Source organism: Ochotona princeps, chromosome 13, assembly GCF_030435755.1.
Source record: "Ochotona princeps isolate mOchPri1 chromosome 13, mOchPri1.hap1, whole genome shotgun sequence".
In the NCBI taxonomy this organism is placed as follows: Eukaryota; Metazoa; Chordata; class Mammalia; order Lagomorpha; family Ochotonidae; genus Ochotona; species Ochotona princeps.
The window spans coordinates 6,110,508-6,129,234 of record NC_080844.1 but is presented as its reverse complement, the minus strand read 5'-3'; the positions used below and the strand labels follow the sequence as shown (position 1 = coordinate 6,129,234).

The following is an 18,727-nucleotide window of genomic DNA, read 5'->3' as shown; positions in this document are numbered from 1 at the left end:
GAGGCCGGCTGGGAAGAGATGGGTGGCCAGGCTACATGTCCAGAGAGGAAGGGATATTTTTCCCTTCCTGCCAGTTAACCCGGGCGAGGTGCTTCATCCCCAGAGGCGGCTCCCCATGGGGCAGGAAGTGGAGTCAGCCTGCCAGGCTTCACCATTCCCAAGGAGAAGTGGAAGGTTTTCCTGAAAACGTCAAAAGAGAGAAGGGAGAAGATCGCTCAAGGGAAGACAAAGAACAACTCAAAAGGAGGAGGACTGAGAGCCTGCAGCAGATGGGGGAGAAATCTGGGGCTTTCAGAGCAAAGGGGAGCCTGGGCCTCCCTTTCCAGTGGTGCCACTGGTGGGTGGAAGCAACAGATGAGCAGTGTGCCCTGGAAATGAGACCAGAAGCCTCCCAGCTGGGCTCCCAACTGCCAACTCCTGTCTTCACCTGCGCTCCAGGCCAGCAGGGGCACTGCAACAGGTTGAACACACAGAGCAGCAACCGCCCAACACCCTCCCTTGCCTCCCTCCATTTCTGCTGCTGCTGCCACATCATGAATCACTAGGGAAACACAAGCCTAAAGCATGATGGGACAGTTGGGGTAGTTGGCAGGGACACAATGTGATTGCAGTCCTCATACACTTTGCTTGCAGGCCACATGCAAAGGTGAGTACCTTTGGATAGCAGTTTGGCAGCTTCTCAAAAAATAAATAATTGAGAGTCATTGTACAACCCGATAAGCTGGAAATAAGGACTGAGGTCTTTTTAAGATTGTTCCTGGTGGGCCTAGTGTGATAACCTAGTACCTAAATCCTCAACTTGCATGCATCGGGATTCCATGTGGGCACTGGTTCATGTCCTGGCAGTCTCAACTTCCCATCTAGCTCCCTGCCTGTGGTCTGGGAAAGCAATAGAGGAAGGCCCAAGGCCTTGGCACCCTGCACCAGCGTGGGAGACCTGGAAGAACCTTCTGGCTCTTGGCTTCAGATTGTCTCTCCTCTGGCTGTTGTGACCACTTAGAGAATGAACCAGTGGACAGAGGATCTTTCTATTTCTCCCTCTCTCTGTAGATCTGATTTTCCAATAAGAATAAATAAACCTTAAAAAAAATATTCCTGGAATTGGCACAATGGCTCAATTGGCTAATCCTCTCTCTGCAAGTGCCACCATTTCTTGGGCACTGGTTATGTCCCAGCTGCTCTACTCTGCATCCAAATCCCTGCCTGTGGCCTGAGAAAGCAGTCAAGGATGGCCCAAACCTTGATACCCTGTACCCATGTGGGAGACCTGGAAGAAGCTCCAGACTCCTGACTTCAGATCAGGTCAGTGTTGGTCACTGCAGCCATTACAGGAGTGAACTAATGGATGGGAGATCTTTCTCTCCTTCTTTCTATAAATCTGTTTTTCCAGTAAAACAAATATTCTTTAAAAAAAGAGAAGGAGTGTTTGTAGTACCATTGTTCATAACAGCCAAAAAGCAGAAACAACCCCAACATTCATCAATTATTTCATGGCTAACCAAGATGTGACAAATCCACACAGTGGAATATTATTTAGCAAGGAAGAGAACAAAACAAAACAAAACAATCAAAATTATGCTACCAGGAGCTAGTGTTAGCGTTAGTGGTTAAGATACTGGTTAAGACTCCTGTGTCTGGGGCCAGTATTGTGGTGTAACCAGTAAAGCCACGCCTGCATCCCGTACTCAGCACTGGTTAGAGTCCTAGCAACTCCACTTCCAACCCAGCCACCTGCTAAACTGCCTGGGAAAGCAGCAGAGAATGTTCCAAGTGTTTGAGCCCCTATACCCATGTGGGAGACCTAGAAGAAGCTCCTGGCCTCAGACCAGCCCAGCTCCAGCTGTTGTGACCATTTGGGGAATGAAACAGCTGATAGAGGATCTCTCTCTGTTTCTCTCTCTTAGTCTGTTTCAAATAAACAATGAGATCTGGGGCCCAGCATGGTAGCCTAACAGCTAAATTCCTCACCTTGCAAGTGCCAGGATCCCATAGGGGCACCACTTTTAACCCTGGCAGCCCCGTTTCCCATCCAGCTCCTTGCTTGTGGCCTGGAAAAGCAGTCGAGGAGAGCCCAAAGCCTTGGGACCCTGCACCTGCATAGGAGACCTGGAAGAGGCTCCCGGCTCCTGGGTTCAGATCAGCGCAGCTCCAGCCACAGCAGCCACTTGGGGAATGAATCATCAGATGAAGATCTTCCTTTCTGTCTCTCCTCCTCTCTGTATATCTGACTTTTCAATAAAAATAAAATGAACCTTTAAGAAAAATGAATTTTTTTTTTAAAAGACACCATGTCCTTTGTCAGGGTGCCTGGGTTAATACTTGATCTCAGTTCTTTTAAATAAAAGGTTTATTTAGTTGAAAGGCAGTTACAGAGAGGGAGGGAGACATACAGAGACCCAGCTCCAGCTTTTGACTCTGGCTTCTCCCAGCTAATGTGGACCTTGGGAGGCAGCTGTGACTACAGAGTAGCGGCAGCAGCAACAAGATTCTTTCATCAAGGAGTACCAGAGGATAAGGAGCATGTACAACGTATTGTTCAAAGATGCTACAAAACACACTTTATAACACTCCTTTTTTCACAAATACGTCTACTGCCAAACTTTTTGAAAATACATGCATGCATTTTATGTGAACCGCTTGACGTATCCTTATATATTTTATACTTTCAAAATTAAAAACAAAACTTGGGAGGCAAAACAAGTACTGGTATCCATTTGGTCAGTTGGATTTCCTACTAGTTTGCCAGAGGGAGGACATTTAGCAAAAACCCAGACAGGAAGAGTTAGGTCCCCGATCACTGGAGAGCATGTTTTAAAACATAGATGCTGATGCACGGCAGGTTAAGTAAGCCTCCAACTTTGGCACCAGCATCCCATGTGGATGCCGGTTTGAGTTCAGGTTGCTCCACTTCTGATGCTGCTTCCTACTAACACACCTGGGAAAGCAGCAGAGGATGACCCACGTCCTTGGGTCCTCTTCTCCCATGTAGGGGACCCTGTGGAAGCTCCTGGCTCCTGGCTTTGATCAGCCCAGCTCCAGCCATTGTGACCATTTGGGGGGGTGAACCAATGGATGGAAAATTTCTTCTCTCTATTGCTCTCGAGCTGCTTTCCAAATAAAAACTTAAGAATAAATCTTTAAAAAAAAAACACAACTGTCAATGCTGAAGTGGAGCTGATACAAGCTGCAGGCATTCACTGTCCTGTATTTGTCTGAGCTTTAGTTTTCAGCGGGCATATCATGTTTATGGTGGGAAACGTCAATAAACCACCTGTTTGTTGATTCTTGGCACTTGGTCCTCCCTAGAGTTTAAACCCACAAAGCTCCTTCACTGCATTCTCGTACCTTTTCCACACTGCCTTGTGTGCTGGGACCTCAGAGCATGCTCTTTGGTTCAGAGCTCAGTTAAATAACCACAGCTGTGGCTTCCTACCTTGTTCATTCAGGATACCTGTTTTGCTTGTAGTCATCATCTAAGAAAAGGCATGTGGATTTAAATGACATTTTTGTGTATTTATCTATTTGAAAGAAAGAGAGAGAAAAAGAAAGAGAAAGAGAGAGAGAGAATCTTCTATTTGCTGATTGACTATTTGCTGTGACAGCTGGGCTAGACCAAAGCCAGGAGCCTAATCCTGGTCTCCCATGTGGTTGCAGCAGCTCAAGCACTTGGGTCATCCTCTACGGTATGCCCCAGTGTCTTAGCAGGAAGCTGGATCACAAATGGAGCAGCTGGGATTCAAACTAGTGCCCGTTTAGGATGCTGGCACTGCAAACTGCAGCTTCATCCTTTGTGCCACAGTACTAGCCCCATAAGTGACATGGCAAATAAAGTGTTTACTTAAAGGTTCCAACATTCAGAGCCCCTGAGCAAATGATTTAGAGCTAACAGGAAAGTGCCAGAGAGCAGGAAATAGCAAGTACCCACAAATGGAGAGAAGTGTCAGGAAGAAAATACCACATAATCTACTTACTTATACTCTCTTTGTATTAGTCTTAGCTGCTTAACTGGGTGGTGAAGTTGTAAGGAGCTTGGCCAAGGGAATTGTGGGCATGATATGAAGATGAGGGAGGACACATTCTCCTGAGAACCTTTCTGAGCATTCAACCCTGCATTACCAGGAAGCCGTGGGCATCAGGAGGCCAGGGGCGTTCCCCAAGACTGTGAGAACTTACTGTTCCTTCTTTGCCACCCAGACTCTAAGGCAGTGGTTGCCAAGCAGGTGTCCTGTGAGCAGGAAGGACCAGTGTCATCAGGGCCATTCTTGGTGGGGAGTGTTGTATGTGTGAGCATCTACTCCAGGCATCCAACTACGTTATCATAGCATCCTTGGCATGGGCCTGTAGGTCAAGCATCCTATTTCCCTTGCTAGGGATGGAGACACAAATTCTCTGTCTCTTAATTTTTATGGAAAAGTCAGAGACAGAGAAACAGAGAGGTGTTCTATCTGCTGGTTCACTCACAAATGGCTGCTATGGCTGGGGCTTGGCCAGGTTGCAGGCAGGAGTTAGGAGTTTCTTCTGGGTATCCCACTTGGGGGCAGCGGCCCCCAGCACTTGGGTCATCCTCCTCTGCTTTCCAAGGCCATAGGAGGGAGTTGACTTGGACGTGGAAACTGCTGAGATTCAAACTGGCACCCATATGGGATGCTGGTGCCACAGGTAGAGGCTTGGGCTGCAGTGCCACTGTTCTGGCTCCCACAAACTCTCAATGAGATTAAATAACTGGTTGAAGGCTCTGTTGTGGGTGAGGGACAGACGGTCACTGAGTTCTACTGTCCACAAGCAAGCAATGAGATCAACATGGTCAGGCAGATTCGTCCAGGGACATACATAGACTACACTGGGCATATGGATAGAAGAGTAAAAGGCACCACCTGCTTGAACATTCTGGCAGCTCACTCCTATTTTATACAGTGAAGCCCCAAGGAGCAGGACCATGCTGTGTGCCTCCCAGACAATATCAGGCCTATCCTCAGGTTGAAGCTTGGCTCCTGTCAGCCACTGGAGAGGAGCCCAGCTCTTGAGAGAGGCCCTGCTTGGACAGCAAGCACCAGGTTTCTATGAGAGGGTCTTCTGCAGTGACAGGTCTTCAAATGCATTGTCACACACCTTCAGCCTAGACTTGGGGGATTTCTAGGAGGGTTAGCTTCTAATCTCTTTGTTTGAGTGGCTGGTGCACTGAGAGGCCTGGTCTACGACCAAGGGTGCCAATCTGAGCTGACAGCTGAGTCTCTACCTGACATCAGTGGAGACCAGTAGCACCTTCTAGCTCAGAATGTGACTGAGCCAAGGACCTGGTGTAGGAGAAACAAGAGCCTGTGAGCCGGCCAAGCTTTCAGGGGGTGCAAATTGTCCTTCCTTGTGTTCTCCTGGCTTCGGATTGGCTCAGCTCTGGCTATTGCAGCCACTTGGAAAGTGAACCAGAGAGTGGAGGATCTTTCTGCATCTCCTTTTCTCTGTAGGCTTTTCAATAAAAATAGATAAATCTTTTTTAAAAATGAAGCTAGGGCTGGGTACAATGGCTCAATCCACAACTTGCAAGTGCCGGGATTCCTTATGGGCACCAGTTTGTGTCCCAGCTGCTGTACTTCCCATCTTGCTTCCTGCTTGTGACCTGGGGAAAGCAGCAGAGGATGGCCCAAAGCCTTGGGACTCTGTACTCCTGTGGCAGACCCAAAAGAAGCTCCTGGCCTCTGACTTCAGATGAACTCAACTGCAGCCATTGTGGCCACTTGAGGGGTGAATCAGAAGATGGAAGATCTTTCTGCCTCTCCTTTTTACAAATCTGCCCTTCCAATGAAAATCTTTCAAAAAAGAAACTAAAATCAAAAGAGGAAAGTCCCTGGCATGATGGCTCAGTGGATGAGTCCTTGCCTTGCACACACCAGGATCCTATATGGCACTGGTTTGTGTCCCGGCTGCTCCACTTCCCACCCAGTTCCCAGTTTGTGGCCTGGGAAAGCAGAGTTGTATTGTCCAATGCCTTGGGGCCCTTTATCCATGTGGGATACCCAGAGGAAGCTCCTGGCTTCTGGCTTTGGATCAACTCAGCTCTGGCCATTGCGACCACTTGGGAAGTGACTCACTGGATAGAATTTTTAGAAGTTCTTTCTCTCTGTCTTTACTTGTCTCTGTAAACCTGCCTTTGCAATAAAAATAAATAAGTCATTAGAAAAAAAATTAAAGTTAAAAAATAAATCCAACATTTCTGAGATTTCTCTCATGGATCTGTTGTTCACAGAGACTGATGGTTGCCATGGGTAACAGTTTGATGGGATAAATTTGGAGTTTCCCTGGTTCCTTCAGCTCTTTGGGGGTAAAGAAGGTGGGTTAGGGACCAGTGTTGTGGCACAACAGGTTGAGTGGCTGCCTGGGACATCCTCATCTAGTCAAGTGCCTGGACCAAGTCCTAGCTGCTCTGCTTCCAATCCTGCTTCCTGCTAAAGCACAGAGGAAGCCACAGAGGATGGGCTAGGGAGTCAAGTGTCTGTCACTTATGTGGAAGAACAGGTGAGAGTGTTCCTGGCTCCCAGTTCCTGGCTTAGGTCTGACTGAGGCCTGGCTACTACAGAGAATTGAGGGAAATGAATCAGCAGTGGGGCTTTTCTATTCACTCTCTCTTTGCCTCTCAAATGAAATTGGTAAAAGTTAAACAAACAAACACAAAGAATACACAGTTAAGACTGAAGAATCATCCTGGATGAAAAGGGCTCTGGAGACTTGGTAGCCAAGCGCATTGAGGGATCTTGTGGGCTGCACCAGCAGGAAAAAGGACATTAAGGAATGACTCAAGGGACTAGTAAAGTGTAGTAATAGATTAAGTCAACATTCCATATGTGCTCCTGTCTTCCTCCACCCTGATCCAGCTCCCTGTTAATGGCCTGGGAAATCAGTACAGGGTGGTGCAAGTACTCATGCCCTCACAGTCACATGGGCGTGCCCCATGAGGCTCCTGGTTCCTGATTTTGAAACTACGCAGCTCCAGTCTTTGTGGCCATTTAGGAAATGAACCAGTGGCTAGAAGACCTCTTTCTCTGCCTCTCCTTCTCTCCCTGTAAATCTTCTTTTCACGTAAAAGTAAACAAATATTTAAAAACAAACACATACATATATTTTAAAGGGACAATTCATGACTTGGTCTACAAACAGCTCAGCTCCCTGCTGCCCCAGCAAGTGTTCTTGGCAGGAGGTACAAGTGTGCCCTGTGTGTGAGCTCCTGGCACCCTGTGTTGGCTGCTGCCTTCTTTGCCCAACTGACTTTCTCATGCCCCTTACACTGTTTCCTGTGCCTCCAAGGCCAACTCACTGGTTGAAAACCCTTGTCTCAGGTCTGCTCCCAGGGGAGACAAAACTAGAACAATTTCTTCTATACTGTCTGAGGCACAGAAATAAAATAAATGTGTGCTCCTTGAGTGAGGGGACCTCCTGGGATGCTGGCAATGACCTGATTCTTGGTCTGAGTACTGGGTGTAAGTCGTATTCCAGCCACAAAAGTTTTTCAAGCTGTATAGTTGTAGCAGGTGTATGCTTGTGTTGGCATAAGCCAATGAAAAGTCTTTAAGAATTTTGTTCTCTCTGTAAATATGCCTTCCAAATAATTAGAAGAGAGAGAAAGAGAATTCTGTTGGGCGTAGGCACTATGGGCAGTGCATTAAGTTGGCTAGTGGGAGACCCATTTCCTGTATTGCAGTGAGCACCTGGGATTGAGTCCTGCTTCCTTTGTTTCCTGTTCTGCTGATGCTAGTGGAAGGCAGCGGGTGATGGTTCAGGTATGTGAGTCTCTGCCACTCCCATGGGTGACAGGGATGGAGCTCCAGGCTCCTGGCTTTGGTCTGGCCCAGCCTCGGCTGCTGTCGATATTGAGAGGCTGTGCCAGGAAATGAAAAGTCTGTCCCTCTCCCTCCTTCTCTGTCACACTACCTCTCAAATAAACAAACAGATAAATGACTTCAGCAACATATTTCTGTTAGCTTGGGTGGAGTTTCTGTTGGGTGTTGTTTCTGTGATTTTACAGTGTAGGATCTGCTGGTTCACTCCACACACAGCTGTGATGGTCAGGCCTGGGTGGGCCAGGCCAGCAGCAGGAGACAGAAACTCCATCTGGGTCTCCCATGTGACTGGCAGAGACCTGATCCCTTGGGCCATCTGCTGCTGTCTTCTCAGGTGCATGACCAGATAGCCAGATGGGAAGCGGAGAAGCCGGGATTCCCACGAACCAGTGCTTATATGTCAGTATGTCAGGTTGCACCAGAATGCCAACCCTGGCAAAAGTTCATCTTCATTAGAATTCACAATAAAAACAAGGATAAGCATTAGGGTTAGGGTTAGGGTTAGAGTTAGAATTCAGCAAGTCATTTTTTAAAATAAGATTTTCTGATTTATATCTGGCCAGAAAAATGCCCAAAAAAGACAAACTCCAAAGAGGTGAAAAGTTGGGCCCTGGTGGCAGAGACAATGCTGAGAATGGAGAGATGAAGGTGGCACAGTAGGCGCAGAATCAGGCAGAGAGCTAAGCAAGCTGGGGCGCCAGGAGAGACCGCACATGGAGGTGTGGTAACACCAGCAGGCAGGATTACCCAACCCCTCGCCAGAGCTCAGAAGCACAGTGTTTGTGAAATGATCTGTCTTCTGTACTAAGCCAGGAGACTCTGAATTCCATTTCTCAGGTTCCATAAAGAACATCTGTTAAGGAAACTTATGGGTCAGCCCTAGTAGACGCAGGGAAGTTCCCTTCTCGGTAGCATCTGGTTTCCATCTTGTGGCCTTTTAGAGTATTGGACACAGGGCTCTTAAGATCAGCAGCCAAGGCTAGGGATGTGGCTCCTGTCGGTGTCTCTCCCAGAGTCTGAAGGTTAAACTTAGGCTTAGTTGTGAGGGTCCCCATTCCTGACATGCACCACGTAAGGAGAGTTCCCAGGAGATGCAGGAATGGACTTGATTTTCATCTGAGGCTAGACTGAGCAGCATTCACATCACTATTACCACAAGGCTGGTTCAGCCATTCCTAATGGGAGAGGAAGGGAGGGAGGGGAGAAGTAAAGAAGGGAGAGAGAAAGAGGGGAGAAAGATACATATATAGAGAGATATCTCGAGACAGAGACACAGAGAGAGGGAGATCTTCTATCTGTTGGTTCACTCTCCAGATGGCCAGGACTGAGCCAGGCCTAGACAGGAGCTTTATTCACACCTCCTACTTGGGTGTGAGAGGTCACACAATTGAACCAAGTTTTGCTGTTTTCCCAGGCTTACTATCAGGGAGCTGGATTGAAAGTATAGACTGGGACATGAGCCAGCCTCTGTAAAGGGTGCTCTCGTTGTAGGCAGTGTTAAGCTGCAATGCTAAACTGCTACACTGGCTTCTTCCTTAGAGATACTGACATTCTTTTTTAAAATTTAAAAGGCTCATTTTTCTTATTTCTTTGAAGACAGGGAGACAAAAAGAAAAAAAGAGAACTGTGAAGAGAAATCTCCTACCCGCTGGCTTACTCCTTCAATGCTTGCAACAGCAGGGCTGGATGACACAGAAGCCCAGGAGCTGGGGACTCCACCTAGGAGTCCCACGAGGTCAGCAAGGACCCAACTACTTGAGCCATCACCACTTCCCCCACCCCCATCCCCAGGGTCTGTGCTGGCAAGAAGCTGGGAGCAAGAGCAGAGCTAAGATTTTAACCCAGTCACTCTGACATGAGATAAGGACATGCCACACAAGGTAGTCACTGCTGAGTCGACTGGCTGCCCCTCTACTTTCTAAAATTCTTCTCTTTTTGAATTTTGAATTAGGTGGTTTCATATAGGCTGGATTCCCCCCCTCCCCAAACTCCCACCCTCAGACAGTTTTTCCCCATTTTACTACATGTCCCTCCATTTTTTCTAAATGAACACCCAGGTTGAACTTGATGTCAGATGCGGGAATGACTTGCCATAAACCAGACTGAACTGTTCCCTGAAATGAAAGCAGTTACTGGGGCCTGTTACAGGACAGTTAAGTGTCATGTGCACACACATGCAGAAACACGCGTGTGAGTGCACCTGCTTGTACTCGCTCCCGGTCTGCTCATCGCTGCTCTCCTAAGCAAAGAACCAAAGCTGTGCTGAGATGTTTTTTTCAAAAGTATGATGTGGAGATTTAAGATGGTGATGTCCTCTGTAATGTACCCTTATAAATGATAGAACAGACGCAGGCATTCAATTATGGACTCTAACATCTGACTTGATGGCATGAAGAAGAGTGTTGGAGAGCATGTAAGCTGTGTGGTGGCCCTAAACGTCACAGCTGATAGGGAACAGCTGAAGACATCAGGGCCCCTGACAGCCTAAGTCTGCACCTTAGATGCAAGAGGGCAGAATTATATCTTGGAAAAATTGGGTACAGTGGAGACGTGCCAGATGTCTGAGCAAGGTGGCTGCTGTAAAGAGAAACAACCAATTAAACACATGGATGATCATACATAAAACATATACCCAGTAGCACAAGTAACATGTAATAGCTTCAGTGGTATAAAGCCACATGAAGCTGAAGAATTTGGACTGGCATTGTGGTGCTGCAGGTTAAGCTACTGCACGTAAGGATGGCCTCCCATTTGGAAATGCTGGCTTGATTCCCAGCTGCTTGACACCGTATCCATCTGCCTGCTATGTGCCTGAGAAAGCAGAGAAGGATGGCCTGGCCACTCATATGGGAGAACTTGATGGAGTTCCTGGCTCCTGGGTTTGGCCTGGCCCAGACTTGGCTATTGTAGTCATTCATGGAATGAGACTGTGGATGCAAGATTTCTTTCTCTCTCTCTAACCTTCCCACTTTCTATCACTTATTCTTTCAAATAAATAAAATAAATTTTAAAAAGATAGGGCCTGGTGTTGTGGCATAGTAGGTAAAGCTGGTTTCTACAAGGCTGGTATCCCACATGGGTGCTGGGTCATGTCCTGACTTCATTTTAGATCCTGCTTCCTGTTAATGGCTTGAAAAAGGACTGGAAGATAGCCCAAGTGTTTCAGACCTTGCCATGCAAATGAGAGATCGGGACGAAAGCCTGGGCACTTGGTTTCAACCTGGGACAGTCCACAGGCTGCTGCAGCCATGTAGGGAGTGAGCCAGTGGATGGAAGTACTCTCTCTGTCTCTACCTATTCCAATAAACAAACAAACAAACACTTATGAAAAATCTCAAAAACTACAAAGAACTATGCCAAACAGAGGTCTCAAAAGTTAAAGCACATGAAGACACATCACTGAAAGTAAAAACTCCACAGAAAGGTTGGAAAACAGCCCCGAACTGTGCATTATCCAGCAGGGTCCTAACCTGAGGGGGTCTGTAGAGTGAAGCATTAAATGGTGATGAACATGTTGATAAGTGTGAAGACTGCATGATGTCATTCCAGCTTTCACCAGCAGGCATTCCAGAGGGCGAGACAGAAAGAACGGGAGAAGTCAGCATTTACCAGTGCTAACCATTTCCCAGAGGGAAGAAAGCAAGTCTTTATCAAATGCCAAGATGAAAGGATCACCTGTTGTTGCAAGTTTCATCAGCAGTTCTGGGGACAATGTGTTCCACAAGCTGCAGGAAGATGACTGTCATTTTACATTTCTACCTTCAGACATGGTCACAGTTTAGCACAGATGGCTGAGAAGCAAGCAAAATGATGACTCACTGTTGATAATGAAAGGAAAATGTGTTTGCCTCGAGATCCCACTTTTCTCCATCTGATTGATAAATGTTTTTGATTTTGATAGTATTACATTTGTCAGAAGATGAACAAACAAGTGCCCTCATATCCCTCCGGATGAACAGGTCAATTTGCCTACTCAGAACACAACCCCTGCACTGTGTACAAGGAGGTTTAGTCAAGCTGGTTCTGGAAGCATCGCCTGTGATGCAGAGATAATCAACCAACATCTGAATGTTCTTCAGTGGGAGTGTGATTAAATGCACCTGGTGGACTCATCCTCTAGAATGCTCTGCAGAAGTTAAAGAGTAACAGCGGCCAGCACATAGCCCAGTGGATGAAATAGATGCCTGTAGCTATCTGAAGACTTGAGTTTCATTTCTGGCTCTAGCATATCTGCATGTCTGTGTCTCAACTAATTGTGATAGGGTGCAGCTGAATGATAGCTAGCACCCACAGCAGTGGGCAGATTCTCTGGGTTGGCAGTGTGGAAATGGCTGTGGAAGTTTCACGTGCTCTCCATTTATCCTGCCTGTAGTGCACTACTTAAGTTAATTAACTGCATGGAAACTTTGGGCTCCAGCCACTCCCTTCCTGCCTCCTGCCACTTAATTGAACCGTTTTGTACTTCTCTGGAAACTTTGTACTGCATGGCTCTCAAGCTTATTGGAGGATGAGGGCTTAAAAACCCCTGACTTATGGTGCAGGGGCTCCTGGACTGTAGTAGAGCTGCTGTTGCCAAACTTGGCCAATAAAGATGTTTCCTTACAACTTTATATTTGTGTCAGGCATCTCTCTTGCTTTTTACAATAACAAGTGGTGATTGGAATTCCTTTTTGATAATAAGTAAAGACAAATTGTACTTGATGTTTTAAAATTTGCTTGATAAAAGATACAGAACTATGTGTATAAAATCATGTGACACAATCTCATATCTATGCACATAAGCAATCCCATATGTGTCTATATATGTTTAGGCACATGATCACCTGGAGAAGGCTCCAGAAGTGCAAACACTCCCTCCACCATGAGACTGCTGCTGAGGAGGGAGATGGGATGAGGAGTGCAGGAAAGGCATGCTCAGAGAGAGTGAGAGGGGAAGGGATGTTGGGGACTTACTCTTGTTTATAAAATAAGGCTGAGAAGGAGTCATACTCCTTTCCCTCAGGCTGTATTGGCTTTGATACAAAGGGACAATTTGTTGATCTAATCTAGACTGGCCAGCTATTGCAGGAGTTGGCTGCAGAGACCCCCACAGTGCTTCAGCCCATAGTACTCACCAGACACCAGAATCTGAGGGGGTGAAGAGAGTGGGTCATGGCTGCACCATGCATTCACAGGGCCTAAGCAGGTTCCTAACACACAGTTCAGAAGGTTGTATCTGCTGGGAAGTCCTCCTTTTATGTAAGACTGGAAACATTATCTGCCAGATTAGGTTTCTGATAATCAGTGAACCCTCTTGCCCTTAGCCCTCTCTAGAGCTACTTGTGTTCTGAACAGAGGGACCTGAGTCTTCTATTACGTAATGGAGCAAAGACACAGGGTGAGGGTTGTGGGCGTACACCCAGGCAGGTGCTTCAGGATAAGCAAGGAGGAGGGAAGCCTGCAGAAGGAAGATAGCAGCCAGGGAATGGGGAGGGGAAGGGGTTAGGAGAGCCACTGAGGGCTTGCAGCGTTACTGGGCACACTGCCTGTAGGTGCAGGTGCAGGGGACACTCGGGGGGATATCTGCAGTCCTGACCCAGGGTCCCCAACACGGGGATCTCCTCAGAGCCAAAGCCCTAACAATGGTGACCACCCACATTTCGGAATGCAGGGAGCTGAGCTGGTGCGTAGAACTCAGATAAAGGAGTCTCCTGCAACCTCCTAGTCAAGTGCGTGAGACTCAGTAAGAAAACAGAGAAAGGAGCCAAGCTGCTGATGAGTGATGAGCGGACACTGTGGGACATCTTGTTCCTGAGGAAAGAGGCACAATGCTGGCCCACTCTTGCATGGGATCCTCCTCTTGCCTGCTTCTGGCAGTGGCCCCTCACCAGACTGCCTATCTGTGAGTGTGTTCAGCCTCCTGCAGCCCTACCAGACAGGCCAGGCTGGAACCCAGGGGCTTGGGGATGGAGGGTAATTCTCTGTCCCTAGAATTCAGTTTATACCCTAAATCTCCAGGCCAGGAGAGCTATGGTTTCATGATCCTTCTTAATATCCCAAAAATCTTAATATTCCAAAAATCACCAACTCCACAGGGCCAGGGAAGGAAGTCAACAGTGGGAGTTCTGGACCTTAAGCAGGGGAAAGTGCAGAAAGACACACACACTCTTAGGTGGTATTTGTGATCCTCCTCCACACAGTCATGGCTCTAGGGCTCAGGGAGTAAGATGAGGCCGCTGGTTCCAGGGTCCCCCAGAGGACTTAACAATGGGCATGAGGGAGACCCACAGAGAGTGCTGGGGTCCTTCCATGCTGGTCTGGCCTAAGGGGCTACAGGAGGCCTGGCAGTTGGTGGCTGCATCATCCTGGTGCAGCCAAACCGCAATGCACAGAACCTACTGCAGGTGCAGCCAAACCGCAATGCACAGAACCTACTGCAGGGCACAGCCTAGCAGAGACCACGCCCAGTATGCAGGTGTTTTCATGCCACTAATCTTGGCTTCAGTCCCTACTCCACATTCACTCTGGGTACAGCTGACCCCCACCTTGTAACTTTTCGGAACCCATGCATTGTGCATTGATGTGGGGCATGGTCACTGCACACACATGACCCTGGCATGAATGTGATTTGGCACCTAAATGATCCTGTGCACTTCTGGTAGGCTGTCCTCTGGGTCCTGACAGAAGTCCTCTGGTTATAACCAGAATAGTTGATACTTCAAGATCTTCTCTTCACAAAGAAGAGGAATAGCACCCAATAAAACCAAAGGCAAATGGGAAGAACATCCCAGTATAATGACAACAGAAGGCTAAATCAATGAACAACTCATTCCTAAAATGACAGGACCAAAATAACACCCATACATATTAACCCTGAATGTAAATGGCTTAAGCTAAATCAAACATCATAGATTAGTAGACTAGATTAAAAAACAAAACCCATCTATTTATTGTCTAGAAGAGACACATTTCACCAATAAAAATCAGCAGAAAGTGTATCGCATGGGTTTTGTTGTTTCCTGTTAGTTTCATCTCTTCAAAACACTTTCTTCTGATTAAATCATTCACTGACTCCTAGATCATACAGTAGCATCATTTTCTGCAAGAAGGTTCTTGATTTTCATTTCTTCAGCTACACGTTAGTCATTTAGTAGTATGTTATTTAACTTCATAGTGTTGTTAATTTCTTTTTTCTCCCTGATGTTGATTTTGTTTTGTGATTTTTCATTTAAGGGGATGTATAGTAGCTGTGTAATGGAGACTGTCATATCTAGTAACATGTCAGTTAACTTCATGGCACTGTAAATTTGTATTTTTGATTCCTGTTGCTGATTTTGTATTATGACTTTTCATTTGAGTGGATGTACAGTAGCTGAGAAATGAAGACTAACATCCAGATGTGAGGATACAATGTAGTATGCCTTTCTACTTCCAGACAAAGATGGACTTACAATGAAACTGTTTACTATATCTTGACAATAGGATGCTGGACTCTCAGCCATTGTCCATGCCCGCAATGAGGGACATATGAAGGTGTATGAAGAACTATATTTTAGTAATGATATAGAGGAACTAGGTGGGGGGGGAGGGATTTGGGGAGGGGATAAGGGAAATGCCAGAAAACTATGGAATTCTATCATAAGATGATAATAATTTTAATAAAATGTAAAAACAAATAGAATGAATAAAGCAGAAGCAAGATTTTCACAATTACAAGATATTTCCTGTCACCAAAGGGAAACAAACAAAAATCTTGTAACAGAGCTAGGTAAACAAAGCACCCACAAATTAAAAGATGATTAAAAGACCCAGTGTAAGAATTATGGAAGTGGCAGAAGGTACAGAAAAAGAAGTTGGGATTAAAGGTGCATTCAGTGAAATAATAAAAAAATTACCTAATATGGAGAGATTTGGAAAACAATATACAGGAGGGTCACAGAACTCCCAAGAGTTAAGCAAAAGCAAATTTCATCATGACACATGATCACCAAGCTCACTTTAGTTGAACATAGGGAATAACCCTTAAATCTGCATGTGAAAAAAGCAAGTGACCTATAGAGGAACCCTTCACAGCTGACCTCTCAGAGAAAACACTATAGGCCAGGTGAGAATGGAGTGACATAATTCAGACTAAAAGGGAAAAATTTTCAGCCCTGAATAAAGTATCCTGCAAAGCTCTCCTTTGTCTTTGAAAATGAAATACAATTCTTTCACAATAAAGAAAAACTATAAGAATTCACCTCTTCTAAACCTGTCCTACAAATGATACTCAAAGATGTTCTCCTGAAATAGAAAAGGAATAACAGCAACCATAACCAAAGGCAAATGTGGAGAATATCCCACTAAATGGCTAACAGAAGAATCAAAGAACAACCCATTGCTAAAATGATAGGACCAAACAGCCACCTACTTACAATAACATTGAATGTAAATGGCTTAAACTCAACAATCAAACACCATAGATTAGAGGGCTGTATTAAAAAACAAAACCCATCTAGCTGCTACTTAGTGCAGACATAATTCAGAGGAAATTCAAAGTGAAAGTTTGGAAAAAGATATTCCAAGCAAATAGTGAAGTGCTGTTCAGGTGTAACCATTCTTATATCAGATGATATACACTTTGACATGAAAAAGATTAAACGAGATGAAGCAGAGAAAAACTATGGTGCAGCAAATCCAACAAGATTATTAGGAAAAAGGAAATAATCAAAATTAGAGAGAAAATCAACCAGAGACCACAAGAACTCTATATAAAATCAATGAATTAAAGAGCTCCTTCTTTGAGAAAATCAACAAAATCGACTCCCCACTTGTCCAACTAATCAGAAAAAAAGGAGAGAAAATACACAACAATAGCATCAGAGACCAGAAGGGAAAGAGAACAACAGATAGCTCAGACATACAGAGAATTATTAGGAACTATTACAAGCAATAACATGCAAACAAGCCAGAAGACCTAGGAGAAATGGATAGATTTTTGAACACACACAATCCAACAAAACTGAATCAAGAAGCAATTAACAATCTAAATAGACCTATAACATGCACTGAGATTGAACTGGTAATTAAAACCCTCCCAACCAAGAAAAGTCCTGCTCCAGATGCCTTCACTGCTGAATTCTACCAAATGTCTCAAGAAGAACTTACCCCAATCCTCCACAAGTTTTTTCCAAACAATTAAAAGGGAGGGACTCCTTCCCAACTCTTTCTATGAAGCCAAAAACACGTTAATACCAAAGCCACACAGAGACACAGCCGATAAAGAGAACTACAACCGATATCTTTGAGGAACATAGATGTAAAGATCCTCAACAAAATACTAGCCAACAGGATCCAACAACACATCAGGCACATCATTGCCCCGGACCAGGTGGGATTCACCCCAGGCATGCAGGGATGGTTCAACATTCACGTATCAATAAATGTGGTACATCACATCAACAAACTGAAAAAAAAAACCCATATCATCATCTCAATATATGAAGAGAAGGCATTTGATAAAATCCAACACCATTTCATGCTGAAAACCCTAAGCAAGATAGGCACAGAAGGAACATTCTACAACACAATCAAAGCAATTTATGAAAAAAAAAAACACATGTCAGCATCATACTAAATGGGGAAAGATTGGAAGCTTTCTGATACAATCTGGAACTAGACAGGGATGTGCACTGCCACCACTACTCTTCAATATATAGAAATGGATGACCTTGTCAAAGAACTAGGCGAGAAAAGGTAATGGGGGGAATCCAAATTGGAAACGAGGAATTAAAATTATCTTTATTTGCACATGACAAGATTCTCTACTTGTAAGAACCAAAAGACCCAGCAGACTATTAGAACTCATAAGAGACTTTGACGGGGCAGCAGGATACAAAATTAATGAACACAAATCTATGGCACTAGTGTACACAACTAATTCCATGGTTGAAAAAGAAGTTAGGGGGCCCGGCGGCATGGCCTAGCGGCCAAAGTCCTCGCCTTGAAAGCCCCGGGATCCCATATGGGCGCCGGTTCTAATCCCGGCAGCTCCACTTCCCATCCAGCTCCCTGCTTGTGGCCTGGGAAAGCAGTCGAGGACGGCCCAATGCTTTGGGACCCTGCACCCACGTGGGAGACCTGGAAGAGGTTCCTGGTTCCCGGCTTCGGATCGGGGCGTTCCGGCCCGTTGCAGCTCACTTGGGGAGTGAATCATCGGACGGAAAATCTTCCTCTCTGTCTCTCCTCCTCTCTGTATATCTGACTTTGTAATAAAATATATGAATCTTTAAAAAAAAAAAGAAAGAAATAAGGCTGCCAATCAAGAATTCTACATTTAGCAAAACCAATCAACAAACAAACAAACAAACAAAAGCATACGCTAAAATATTCTCAGATCAACAATGAAATGTTTTTCACAAATTTTCCTTAGGGAAGAGATTCACAGGAGGACTTTGAGCTGAAGTCAAAGGACAATGGACAATAACTTGAATTGACATAAAAATCAAGAATGCTGATAAAAAGTAAAAATACACTACTTTTTCTGTCTTCCATCTGGTGAAAAGACACCTGCACAAATAGTATTTCTAAAAGCCATGTTGAAGGCTTTTAAACGCATAAATGCAATCTGTATGAAAATAACGGTATGGTAGGAGGCACCGGTGAAAATCTTGTGTTGAGGCAAAGTTTTTTCAAGAAATTAAAAGTTACTGATTACTGGAGAATCAAGACAGCGCAACAGGGTAAGGACATGCTTAAACAGCTGGAGAAATATTAGCCAGTGTGAAGCAGAGAGGGCACATTACAGGAAATTGGAAAGGACAGAACAAAGGCAGAGGGTTATCTGGAAACTGACAGACACAGGAAAGCAGCAAACACAATGGTGTGGTATTGCAGTGACCTATACCCCAGTGGCATTAAGCAAATGGTGATCTGAATTG

General features: G+C 45.4%; 1 protein-coding gene across 1 annotated transcript in view; it reads right to left on the bottom strand.

The window, feature by feature from the left end:
* MSMB (microseminoprotein beta) overlaps window positions 1-12,997 on the bottom strand; it is a 46,129-nt gene extending 33,132 nt beyond the window's left edge. The window contains exon 1 of the mRNA XM_058671914.1: window positions 12,944-12,997. Within this exon, the coding sequence (XP_058527897.1) occupies window positions 12,944-12,997 (54 nt within the window). The remainder of the gene's footprint in view (window positions 1-12,943) is intronic.
* Window positions 12,998-18,727: the final 5,730 nt, after the last annotated feature.